The 12,198-nt window shown below is 43.3% G+C and overlaps 1 protein-coding gene across 5 annotated transcripts in view; it reads right to left on the minus strand.

Moving 5' to 3' along the window:
* The window catches only part of Nsun2 (tRNA (cytosine(34)-C(5))-methyltransferase Nsun2), an 89,835-nt gene that overhangs the window by 19,607 nt on the left and 58,030 nt on the right, over positions 1 to 12,198 (minus strand). For all 5 annotated transcript variants that reach the window (XM_077647000.1, XM_077646997.1, XM_077646998.1 and 2 more), the window contains exons 13-16: positions 10,719 to 10,755; positions 4,445 to 4,537; positions 1,354 to 1,489; positions 1,183 to 1,263 (exon numbers count right to left, since the gene is read on the minus strand). In XM_077647000.1, coding sequence (XP_077503126.1) covers positions 1,183 to 1,263; positions 1,354 to 1,489; positions 4,445 to 4,537; positions 10,719 to 10,755 — 347 coding nt within the window. The remainder of the gene's footprint in view (positions 1 to 1,182; positions 1,264 to 1,353; positions 1,490 to 4,444; positions 4,538 to 10,718; positions 10,756 to 12,198) is intronic.

Here is a 12,198-nt window from a genome sequence, read left to right on the forward strand (position 1 = left end):
TGACGGCGATGACAATCCGACTGCCACCTCGACGTCTCAGAGATCGCAGGGACCTCTACTGCCAAAAATGAGGTACCGAAAGTATGCCAAGCCAATCCAACTGCCGAGTAAATCTACCTCAATCCAAGATGGCGCCTTTTGCACCGGCGAAAAGCCGATAAGATGGCCGATTTTGGCCCTCAGGCGACTGAAATTAGTCCGAAAAATCGAACTTTCTGGCTTTTAAAGTCCGAAATATCCGTCGCGAATATGTATGCGCTTCTATAGGGTGACTGACGGTGCCTCATCGAAGTCCGAAATATCCTACAAGTCCGAACTATTGGAGTCCACATTACCTAAGCTGGGGATGGAGGCATGCTATCATTATTTGGCCTCAAGTGCAGCGCGGTGCCCAGCGGCAGCTAGAGACAAAAAATGCAAGTTAAGAAGGCAACCAGTGTGCTTAAAAATATTTCAATAATCTTGTCCACATTGTCAGTGGTGCAGCAGCAGCAAACATCTCCCATGCATGCGGCAAAGAAGCATACAAGCTAACACTGCAATGCTACAATGGGAATGAGCAGAAGTGCTAATTCACCGAATAATGGCCAAGGAACACCACAACTAGCTGTGGACTCTCATGTCCATGATTGCTCGTATGGTGCTGACTAGGCCAAAAGCCATTGGCTCTGCCATTCACATTTTTTGATGCCAGTACAATAGTGCTGACTCACTTCTCACAATTACAAACAAATGTGCATGCTGCAACAAGAGGTCCCTCTGACAGAACACTGGGACCGCCTGCTATAATTACAGGTCACATTTTGCACTGTGAACTTATAAAACCTGCAACCCCATGCAACACTATTCACAATAGTTATAATAATGATGTCAGCTGCACATCACTGAAACAAAGCAAAAGAGTGAGCATAATTTATCAATGTGGTATGCAGCTAGAAGCATTCCTAGCTGCACATCTGCCACAAAGTTCAAACAAGTTTCTAGCAGTCTTGACTGCTGCAGCACATCTTTTGCAAACAGCCGGGTTACACTTCAACTCTACAGCCATAAGCTACAAAAGGAAAATCTAGAGCTCTGAGAGTACAACAATGTGAAGAGGCCAGTCAAAAAACTTAGCCTTGGAACAAACCAACTCAATGCAGCAAAAATAAGTGTGAGTAAACTAGAATATTAAATTATTACCTCCTGGCAAACCCTGAAGTCGCAAGCCAGCTCTTCCTTGCCTTCACAGCGACAGAAAGCTCTCACACCTGTGTTGATGATCTGGAAAATAAAAGTACAAAGCAGGCCATGGCAACGCTTCTCCAATCGCCAAACAGTAAAAGTGTGAGCATAAGCTGTGAAGGTACAAACCTTGATCTTCTCACTGTTCAGTTCAATAATGTTTCTCACAGTCTTCGATACAAGGTAGATGTTGCGCTTGTTCTCCTGTTGGCATCGACCCAAAAGCTGTTGATTTGGAAAGCTTGGGTCCACCTCATAGAAGTCCCTGTTATAGCAACATAGGGATAATAAAAATCGGAGAAGACGAGTCAAACTCAAAACAACCATACCTAAAAATGAAAGGTGGATTTAAGTGTTAAGATAAAGAGTTATCACAACTACAGCCAGTTTCAGATTCTCCGAAAGAAATTTTAATGACACCTGATATGACACACTCAGCCATATTATTAACTGATCTTGCTATCATTAGCCTTCCTTTCGGGTTTCTAATGCATGTTGTAAAAGCTACAAAAACAAAGAATTCTTGCTTGAATTCTAGTCAGTCCTACCATATATTTTTTTCCCACTACAGTAAAACTTCTTTAATTCAGACTTTGAGGGACAGGGGAAAATTTCCAAATTACCCGAAGGTCCGAATTAATAGCTGCCCCCCCTTGGCCTGAAAAAGAAAAAATGCTAGGACCCTTTTGCATCAAACTTAGTTTATTTAGTGAAAACAAGGGTGGTGGTAGTGAAAACAAGGGTGGTGGTTGTCCGCTTTTCAGGTGTAAACTGTGCAGCAACAGAGATTCTTCATAATAACTTAAGATGCATTTACTGCGTGCACGCTGTCGGGATTGTCAATCCACAACTGCACCAGAATGGTGAAGCTCTTCATGGTGCAACGCGGTAGCACAGGAGCCTCGTCACGAGCGGCATCAATGCGTGTGAAGCCGTGCCACTACACAAACTGTGGACAGCGCGTGACGAGCGCGCAGTTTTGCCCCAACTAAAGAATGGACGTGTCACGTTGATCGACCTGAGGGAAATGCACAGGTGCCAGAGTGGCAAGACGGCTTCTGGAGAGAAAATGAAAAGACCAGTGATGCACAAATTGGCGTCCAAAACTGTGCAGAACTGCACTCAGCTGGCTGGCTGATGAATGGTCGGGCCACCATCGTCATGGTCTGGAGCGAAACTCAGAAAAAGCAAACCAAAACTTTTCAGATGCATGATTTTTTGCCACCAGGGTCCGTTGAAAGTTGTCGTGCCCGCCATTACCCAACATAAGAGGTGCACGGGCACCTCTCTGACACGATATACGACATGATACGCAGGTTATTAGCACGATCGCTCGCTGTGTTGTTCACACTGCAACACAGCCTCCACTTGAGAGCGTGTCCGAATTAACTGGTGCGAGCCTGGCAGCATCCAAATTAATGAGCGTCCGACGCCATAGGCTTACATGGGCGTTGGCCAGGACCATGTCGGTAGTACGAATTATTCGGATTTCCTCATTAACGGAGGTCAAATTAATGAGGTTTCACCGTATCACTGAACGGAAGTAAAAAAAATGTACTAAATAACTACAAGCAAAGTTGTAAAACTAGCCAGTAAATGCAATGCAAGCACTCTTTCACAGTGAAAAGCATATACACCTTCCACATAATGCATGCAATTACGCTGGAATGAGAAGATGCACCGAGGATCCTATTCAAATGAGAAAACATAAGGTGAGCAAATTCACGCTATGCATTCCAGGCTGCCCCTGTCCCCTGCATGTTGCTATTTTACAGGAATTACAGAATTCTACAAGCCCGTGCCAAGAATAAATCCTTAACACCCAGGACAAAGAAGTGTTTTTGATTCCATACAAAATCAAGAAACAAAAAGATCATTTGAGCTAAAATTAAGTCTACGAAAAAATAATAAAGCTGCTTTCACCTTACGCACAATGTTGAACTGATGCTCATTGAGGCTGAATATTGAATATTGAGGCTGATGCTCAGAGTCAGAAGAACAATGCTTAAGAACACAAATTTCTGTAAGACAACACACAATAATCTCCATTCATACATCAGTGACTCCGCATCATACGTACAAAAAAGGAATGTTAAAGAAAATAATTGTTGCCAGTTTCAGCACAGTTGCAGCATCAGCTCAGTATCAGTAGCAGTCTCACAGTCTCAATATCAATATCCACAATGTATGCTGCACATGGATTTCCTCTGAAAGTCTATAATCATGCAAACTAAAGCAAACAAATTCCAAAAGGCATAACTTCAATTCAACAGATAATTGAGAAATTGATTTGCTATGTTAACCAGAGAATGCAAGCAGTTTAATTGTTTCAAGGTATTCAAAAATCAGTTCAACTTGCTAGTTTTATCTGCTGAATGGCTTCAGTTTCTCAGTAATTTAAGCACATCTAAAATTTTTGCAATTCAGAAGCAACAAGATGCCAAATGCTGAAAGTGCAGCACTTTATATTGAGCATTTCCATGGCCTGGGCATCACAGGGTTGAAAGGGCAGGCATCTATCCACGTGGCCATTATGGATTGGAGGCTATCAAGTATCTCAACAGTCCAGGCAGGCAGAAAAGTGCTGAAACACCAATGCTACTAACCAGCTTGAGACTCCTACAACTACAACTGTTCATCATGATGCTAATATTAGTATGTTCTTAAATTGATGCTATATTCGGTGACTGCACTGAATGTATGATGGCTCACATCAGTGGTGACCTGCTTGAATGCTCCCTGAATGCACAAGGACATATGATGGTCTGCACCAGTAGTTTGCATTTCTCAGTACTGTCGGCCATCACGCACTTAGTGCAGTCAACAAATACTGCAGCAGGTCACTAGCGATGCGGACCACCATACACTGTAGCACAGTCATCGAATATTGCAGCAATTAAGAATGTGCCATTAGTGTCGTGATGAACAGACAGTGAAACGGTGCCATGCATGAGAATAGAAATATAGCAGTGTTAGTCAGCAGTGAAGTACACGAAAATAAGGCTAAGCCATGCAACAGATCTGCCCAAGAGCTCAGTAATTCCATTTTCTGACTTTGCATATCCCTCAGTTTCACAGGGAGTTTTTTTTTTCCTTGCCTTTAAAGCAAAAGCACGAAACGAAACAACTGCGTATTTTTTATGATGCTGAAGCAACACTTAAATAGTTCTTTAGCATACACACAAAGCCACTTTTAATGCATTTTATACAATGATCTCACCTTACTGCTTTCCAGATCTTGTTATCTTCTGAAAGAAACACAAAAGGATCCTCTTTGTACCCCTGGATCCTTCGTTTCTTCCTTGGAACTATGCTGAAGTACAGAGAACGACACATACGACTATGACTTTCCCGCAGTGGCTATTTCTATAATAGCTACTTCAAATAATTTTTGCAGAAAAAAAATAAACACTTCTGAGTACAAAATGGCACTTTCTAGGAAAATTTAAGCCCTGATAGGTGCCTAAGCATTTCTACCAAAAAGAAAAGTCATTACATCAAGCTTACAGGCAGACATTAATGCTTAAGAACTAAATAGTATTGACAACAGACTACAAGTGCTACACGCTGTGCTAAAGACATCAACTCATCTTAAGTATGAGCGCTGGAGGCAAGCCACCTGCTATACCAAGAAAAAGTGACACCAGTGTAGTGCAATGGCAAATATAGGCAGTTTTGCAACTGTTGAACAGCCTGTTTGCTCAGTTCCAAAGTACAAAAAACACAAGGAGGATCTGCACAGCTTTCAACTGGCATTATTGCTGTCACTGCATGCGAGATTTTTTTTTTGTGCAGTATGTACTTGTACGTAACTGTGGCACTCAAGAGTGTACGTTGGAGATTACAGCCACTCAAGTTGCATGCTGTTCTTTTCATGCGCTGTACAGGGCCAGTGTGGTTGCACTCGTAGGATTTAGGTGACCTGCTCTGTTGGCAATTCACAGCTCTGGTTATCTTGCCAAGTAAGTTGCTGTATCATCTGCTTGAGTTTTCTTGGCAAAATGCTTTTTGTAAAGCTGCACTTTTGGCTAATGTCGGATCTGCTTTTCAACTTCCCTGCTGCTTTGAGCACCGCTCACTTTGTGCAGAGCCTCCATTAGGCACCATATTTGGCAGCACAGTTTAAAAACAAATACCTTTAAGTTATTGCATCAGAAGCCCAATATGCCATATCAAAAGCCACCACTGCATTAGCATGAAAATGCACTGCCCTTTGAAAATTCCCCAGAAGAGATCGGTCTTAATAACATAATTTCCACTTTAAGTTGTTGATCATTTAAGCCTCATCCTCCCATTTGTGAGCCTCAAATTAGTTTAGTTGCTGCAGAACATCCCCACTATTGCAGTGGTACCAGGTTCCTGGACAATAATTTTTCCTCAACTGCTAGAAATAGAAAAAAATTCTATAGGCTTTTTGTGGATTCAGCATGACAGTAGCAGCAATGACAACAATAATGGCCAAAAAACAAAACAAAAAGAATAAACAATCATGCCTGAAAAGGGAATTAAAGCCTCACTAGTAAAACAGTTTTTCAAGCATAAAGCCAATGCTGATCAGGCTTAAGAGTGCATACTAGTGTACTACAGAAATCATTTTTACAGTGCCACAGACAGACAGCAATCACAAAAAATTTCAAATGAAGGCTTACGTGCCAAAAATTCTAAACACATCTTACAATTCAACCTGGTTTTACATGTCTTGGTAAGGTCAAATTTATGCAAAACAACTGCAACACTACAGAAATTGTCAGCCCTTCCATTAAGAGCAACAAACCATTTTCTAAATATGGCAGCAAAAAACTTTAAGTGACAGTATACACATGTGCAGAGACTCCCATATTTATGTGTTGGATTTTTAAAAATTCCTGTGCACTAACTACTAGCCTAATTTTTAATTGAGAGTGAACATCGCTGACAAGGTAGCCTATTATAGTCTAGGTTCTTTAATGTGTAATTAAACATAAGTACTTGCCCACATTTTCTGGAATTAAGAAGAAGCTGCTGTCTGCTGCACATACAGTTTTTGCAAACGGGAGCCAAACAGCTGATCTGAAAGGCTACTCCACCCACCGAACAAAGAAGTAACCAAAAACCCGCTTCAGTGGGTGGGCAAGTTGGTAGTTTGTTTTGAAGGCTAATGCCACATTTCTGCAGTGTTTTAGTAAAAGGAGCGATGCTCTTCCAACTGAATTTAATTTTAACGAGCAGAAGAAACAGCATCTCCAAGGAACTGAACAACTTGCCTACCCACTGAGCCAAACCGTCGGTTGCTTCTCCAACTGGCGGGGGCACAGCCCCTTGTCTTGGCTGCTCAGCGAGCCTTTCCGAAAACTACCCATACGCAACACCAGTTTTTCATTAATTGCAGAAAATCCAGGCAAATGCCGATGTTACATTACTTCTCAAAGAACGCAGACCATGATATGCTACCTTGTGAAAGATGTTTGCTTTCAGTTAGGCAATAGGTTATGCACGTGAATTTTTTCAAATCCAGTAGATAAAGACAGAAGTCCCTTTACACATACAAACACGTGTACACATGCATGTGTGCACACACACACAATGAAAAGCATTCAGAAATTCTTACATGAAACACATAAATACCCGAAAAAATACAAGTGCATCAGCACATCCATCCACAGAGAATAATAGGCACTACTACAGAAAAGCACAGAAGTAAACAAAATATGACTGACTCGAACAATTGCAGCTCTTATTATGTTCGACTGCAGTGCAAAGATTTTCGCAGCTCATATGTTCGACTGCATTGCAAGGATTATCAGACAAACATAAAGACCGTACCAATACGAACTCATACTAAGCCTCTGTTAGAATTGCATTTTCAAACTGGCAAAACTGCTGCTAATCCTAACACTGTAAAGATGAAACAGTCCACGCATTTTAAATATTTCCAACTAAATGCTGAGCAAGCCTGAAACACAAGTAACACAAATCAACCCAAGCTAACATAACCGAAAGTAATCGGCACATATCAGTAGCAATGGAAGCAACCAGCAGAACTTTTTCAGGGACTAAATGGTACATTTTTCATGAAAAAATGGCCTGAATAAACACAATGACATGAGGAAGGCATGCAATTGACAACACTGATTTATTTGCTGAAATGTTATATGCAAAACTACTATAGACTTGTAAGTGCAGGCTAACCCTTTTCAGGTGTCACTCGTTATTTCAATTAAAAGCCAATATTTTCCTGTGTAAATAGCATATTGGTTTATCTCGGATGGTTTATCCATGCTATATATAATACATTAGAATACCGTGGAATACGGCAAAATATGGTGTCGATGCAAGCCGGTTAGCATTGGTGCCATGAGGTGCCAAATTCTCTGTAACTTAACAATTAGCTCCTTTAGCAATTATCTGGTATAGTACAATCTCATTGTGTCACAAAAGCTAGTGTTCGAGATCTATCAGGTCAGAGAAGTTCATTTTCGTCAGAGGTGAGAGCACGGAGATGGCAGGGGAACGATCATGTGAGAGCACCTGCTTGCTGCTGGTGCACGACACACATGGTTATTGCAACCATGGTACACAAGCTTCCTCCATGTCAATGACAATGCCTGTTCCAGTTGTAAGTGCCGAATTTGACCACTGGGCAAGTCAAATGGTCTAAAGAATCCCTCAAAAATGCAATGCTTTCACTGTCTCGTATTCTGAATGCTATAAATTGAACACTCATTTCTGCACGTTGATTTTGGCAATTCTTTTTGAACTGACATTAACACAACACAAAGAACCTGCTGGAACCTGCTGTTCTTTCTTCCCTTTCACCTCTTCCCCCTAGCAGAGCCACCAATTTTTTTACGTATGCAGACATGATGCTGTTGTACTGTGGAATGTAGCTTCAATATAAAAGTCTCCTAGTAATTCATACAACTAACATTTACAGTGCTGCTGGTAGGCTTCTGTATAAGCAAAGAAATTAAGTTTCAAGCAATTTGGGCCTACTTTTTCATGACTTCTTTTTGTTCAACAACAGTAACATCAGAAAATACAACAGACTCCCATTAAGATGAACTCAGTTACCCCACAAGATAATTTCTGCGCACATGCGCACCGAAGTGCAGGAAAGCTGCCTTGTGGGAGTGCACTTTCTTGGGAGAAAGCTATCTCGCCCATGCGGAAACGGCAGGACACTTTCACGCCTGCCTGAACTCTGCACAGAAGTCTGACGTGCCCAGATCTCGGCACTGTGCGTGTCACGTGCGCTGTTTTCTCTGGGAGATGAAAAGGTGTGAAGGCGCGAGGTGCACCCACTCTTGACTTGTGGCTTCAAATTTTAGCACGACATTTTCAATTGATGTGGCATGTAACACACGCTAGCACAGTGCAGAGGTGGCCAGATGTTGGCATCACATGAACAATGCTGTATGGTGCCTCTGCTTGTAGAATTAACAGCTATGGTTACCATATTTACATGACTGTAAGTAGACCTATTTTTCAAAATTTGAAAATCCGAAGTGGGCGGGTAGACTTAGAATCGAAACTAAACCATCGCACCATAAATAAAGGAGAGATAAACGAGATATCAGGCATGTTACAGCGTGGCTGCATTTTTGCTGTGCGGCTCTGTCGCATTGCTCTTGGTGCTGGCCTTGAGCAGCTGCTATGTCAAAGCGCAGAACCGGCACCCCACCCTACGCACAGCGGCCGATGGTGGCTGTTGATAAGCAGCAAACCGGCACCAGCAAACCCCACACACGGCTGCAGATTGGGGCTGCTGATAAGCGGCGATGGCCCGATAACGCATTCGCGTTCTACTCTTGATAGGCATCGTCTAAGTGTTGTAGCGATAGCGACATTACGGTAGCATTTCGAGTCTGCAGCGTGATGGGGTGGCGGCGCCGCCACGCTGTCACATGGTTGGTCACTTGACCAAGCTCCACTCGGCCAGCTGTAGCTATCGCGTCACTCCAGGTTTAACCAGAGATAAACCACCACCATTTGTTTTTTACTTTCAACCACGTACTCGGCGCTCAAGGGACCGTCGATAGTTGAAGGACGGGCCGCTGTTCCAATCGCAGTGGCACCGCCACTCGGAAGCGCAGCGGCGCCGGGGAGTGTTGGTAGCCGACGGAATAGCCGACGCCACTCAAGCGTAGTTTCTCTTCGGCTCTGATGCATCTAACTACTGTCGGCCGCGTTTCACAAATTTTTAATGTAGTGCTTCATCATTTTTCATTTGTGCTCAGGGTCCGTTAAGCGACCAGCGCTTGTCCACGGCTACATTCAAGATGGCTGTCATTCTTTACGCCAAAGAAACGAACAACTGCACGCCGGGCCGCAAGTTCGACGTTCGCAACGGATGATACAGGTGAGGCAGCTGCAGCGAGGCAAAATTTTCAGCTGTTCCACGCGATGTTGTGATGTGGCTGTTTGTGGAGTGCAGGGTTTCGCTGCACGACAATGTTAGAACAGCAAGCTGTGGGACCGCAGCAGCGATCACGACGGCAGTGCTAGTGAGGACGATGGCGCAAGTGTGGACGAGTAGTGTAGTGACTAATGCATTTTCGTTTTGGAATGTGCCCACTGGCGCACCTGTGCGCGAACGGCAGCCGATAGCAGCTGGCGATAGGCGGAGGCCCCAGGATAGTACTATCGCGTTCTATTATTAAAGGCCAAGTGCAAACGACCTCCAAGTTGTTGTTTTTTTTCCCAGAAATGTGATGTGGGGGGGTCGACTTACATTGGAGTCTACTTTCAATCAAGTAAATAAAAAGAATGTGTTTGGAGCCAGAGGGAAGCAAAAATTAGAAAAAAAACTACAAATAATGGACACTGCAGAAGAGAGAGTAAATGAGATGATGAAAAAGAAAACTAGACCAATACCATTTCAGGAAGGTGTTTCATGTCCTCACTCTTCAGTCCATTTCATGTATACTACCATAAATGCTGTTTGCAATTACCCTCTCGCAGAAATGCCATTTTAATTGGTTTTCATGTTGCTTATATTTGGACACACCTAGCACGCTCAAATATAATTTTTGGGGGGCACTTCTGTTAACATGAAGCTCTGATAAGACCAACACACTTCCATGGTCCTTTTAAGTTCATCTTAAAGAGAGTCTACTGTGGTTGTCTACTTCTTTGCATCTATCACAGCAAATAGCCTTATACAATATAAAGTGCACTCTTGTTAATCGAAACTTGCTTAATTTGAACATTCCAGTAATTCGGACTGATGCTTTTTTCCCGTCAACATCAACTTATTTTTTCGAACTGCATCTAATTTGAACCAATTTTAGATCCCACTCGAGTTTGAATTATTGAGAATCAACTGTGTATTTCAGCCTTATGTTTGGGCCTAATTTTCACAACCATTTCGATTAAAATTAGCAGTAACTAATCGGAGCACAGTGCAGGACTGCAGGAAGCCAGTGTACCGGCTTTTGCAAAAATACAATCCCCTGAACTGCCTTGCAATACACACGGAAGGCCTGTGGCAAAAACCCTATAACTAAAACCCTCACCTCTTATCCTCTTTGGTGTCCTGCTGCTCTTCACACTCTGAAAACAAAAGGTAATGCTGTTTTATAATTGGTATATGACATACTCTGATGAGAGGCTACAAAATCATAATCAAGGCAGCAATACAAAAATGTTCACAAGTTTTTTGTGCCAACAATAAAAAGTGTGCCCAAGTCAAACTGCTCCATCAACTCAACTACAGGAAGCATGCAACAAATCAATGGCACTGTTGGTGAAGCCTGAAGTTATTCTGCAAGAGAGGAAGTACAGGCAGCAGGTGTGAGCATCACGCACACAGGGAGTGAGGCTTTGTTCATAGACGTTGCATTAACTATGCAAACAACTTATAAGCAGTGGAGCATGAAGGCAGCAAGCAACACAATGTAACTAGTCCCAAGGGTACAACTCCTGTAAGTGACGCTGCTGCTGTGCACTCCTTAAAGGGGCCCCGAAACACATAATCAGTGCATTGTTTTGCCTGTTGGTTGCATAGAATGAGTTATAGAGATGCTATTAGCATCGGTCATACCATGTAAACTCCCGTTTTTAATATTGTAATTAGCTCACGGAAACAAATTCATTGCGCTGACGGTGTCACCATACAGTGGTGGTTTTTAGCAGTGGATATGACATCATTGGGCGGCAGCTTGATGATTGGACAAACAGTAAATACGGTATAAAGGCATGTAAGGGCCGCACCCTGTTTTCAGGGAGGAAATATTTAAAAAAAAATAATGTCCCTGTAAGGGCTGTACCCAAACATTCCACGACCCACATGGGCCTTAGAAATGCACGCGCCGCCGTGGCCTCTGCGAACACCTCCGGCTGCGCGCAACGGCACGCTTGATCGCAGAGGCGAAAGATGCGCACAGGAGCTTCCAGATGCCACCCACGGATGACGCCCGAAGCTGCGGCTCGTCATCATCATCATCATCATCAACTTTTTCCTCCGCCTCGAGCTCCCGCTATTCATATCTGCATCACTGTTACCAGCTCCAGCCTTTTGTGGCTGTCAAGGGCACGGGAGTTGTGGTAGCGTCAGTAGCGTGTTAGTTCACCATGGTTGTGGCTTTCGCATGCTGCCGCCGTGTGTTGCAATTTTAGCACGATGGGCAAGCACCTTAACAGCTACATGGCTGGGAGTTTGCTGTCGAACACGGCAAGCGTGCGACGGGCAGGAAATTCGACGTGGCCGAGGAGTGCATCCGGAGATGGTGCAACCAAAAGGATGCATTGAGGAACACAAGCTGCAAAAAGCGTGCTTTCCGAGGCAAGCCAGGCAAGTTTCCCGAACTGGAAGAAGAGCTGCTCTGCTCAGTGATGGATGCACGGAACAGCAGCTACGCATTGACAGTAGACATGCTATGCTCCAGCTTGGAGTCGGAATACTCTGCGAGTGATGATTGAACGCAGAATAATGCCGCTCATTCCTTGATTGGTGTTTTTTACTTCAAAAATTTTTTTTTTTTTCGCACATCTCAT

The sequence above is a fragment of the Amblyomma americanum genome, chromosome 1 (assembly GCF_052857255.1).
Source record: "Amblyomma americanum isolate KBUSLIRL-KWMA chromosome 1, ASM5285725v1, whole genome shotgun sequence".
Taxonomy (NCBI): Eukaryota; Metazoa; Arthropoda; class Arachnida; order Ixodida; family Ixodidae; genus Amblyomma; species Amblyomma americanum.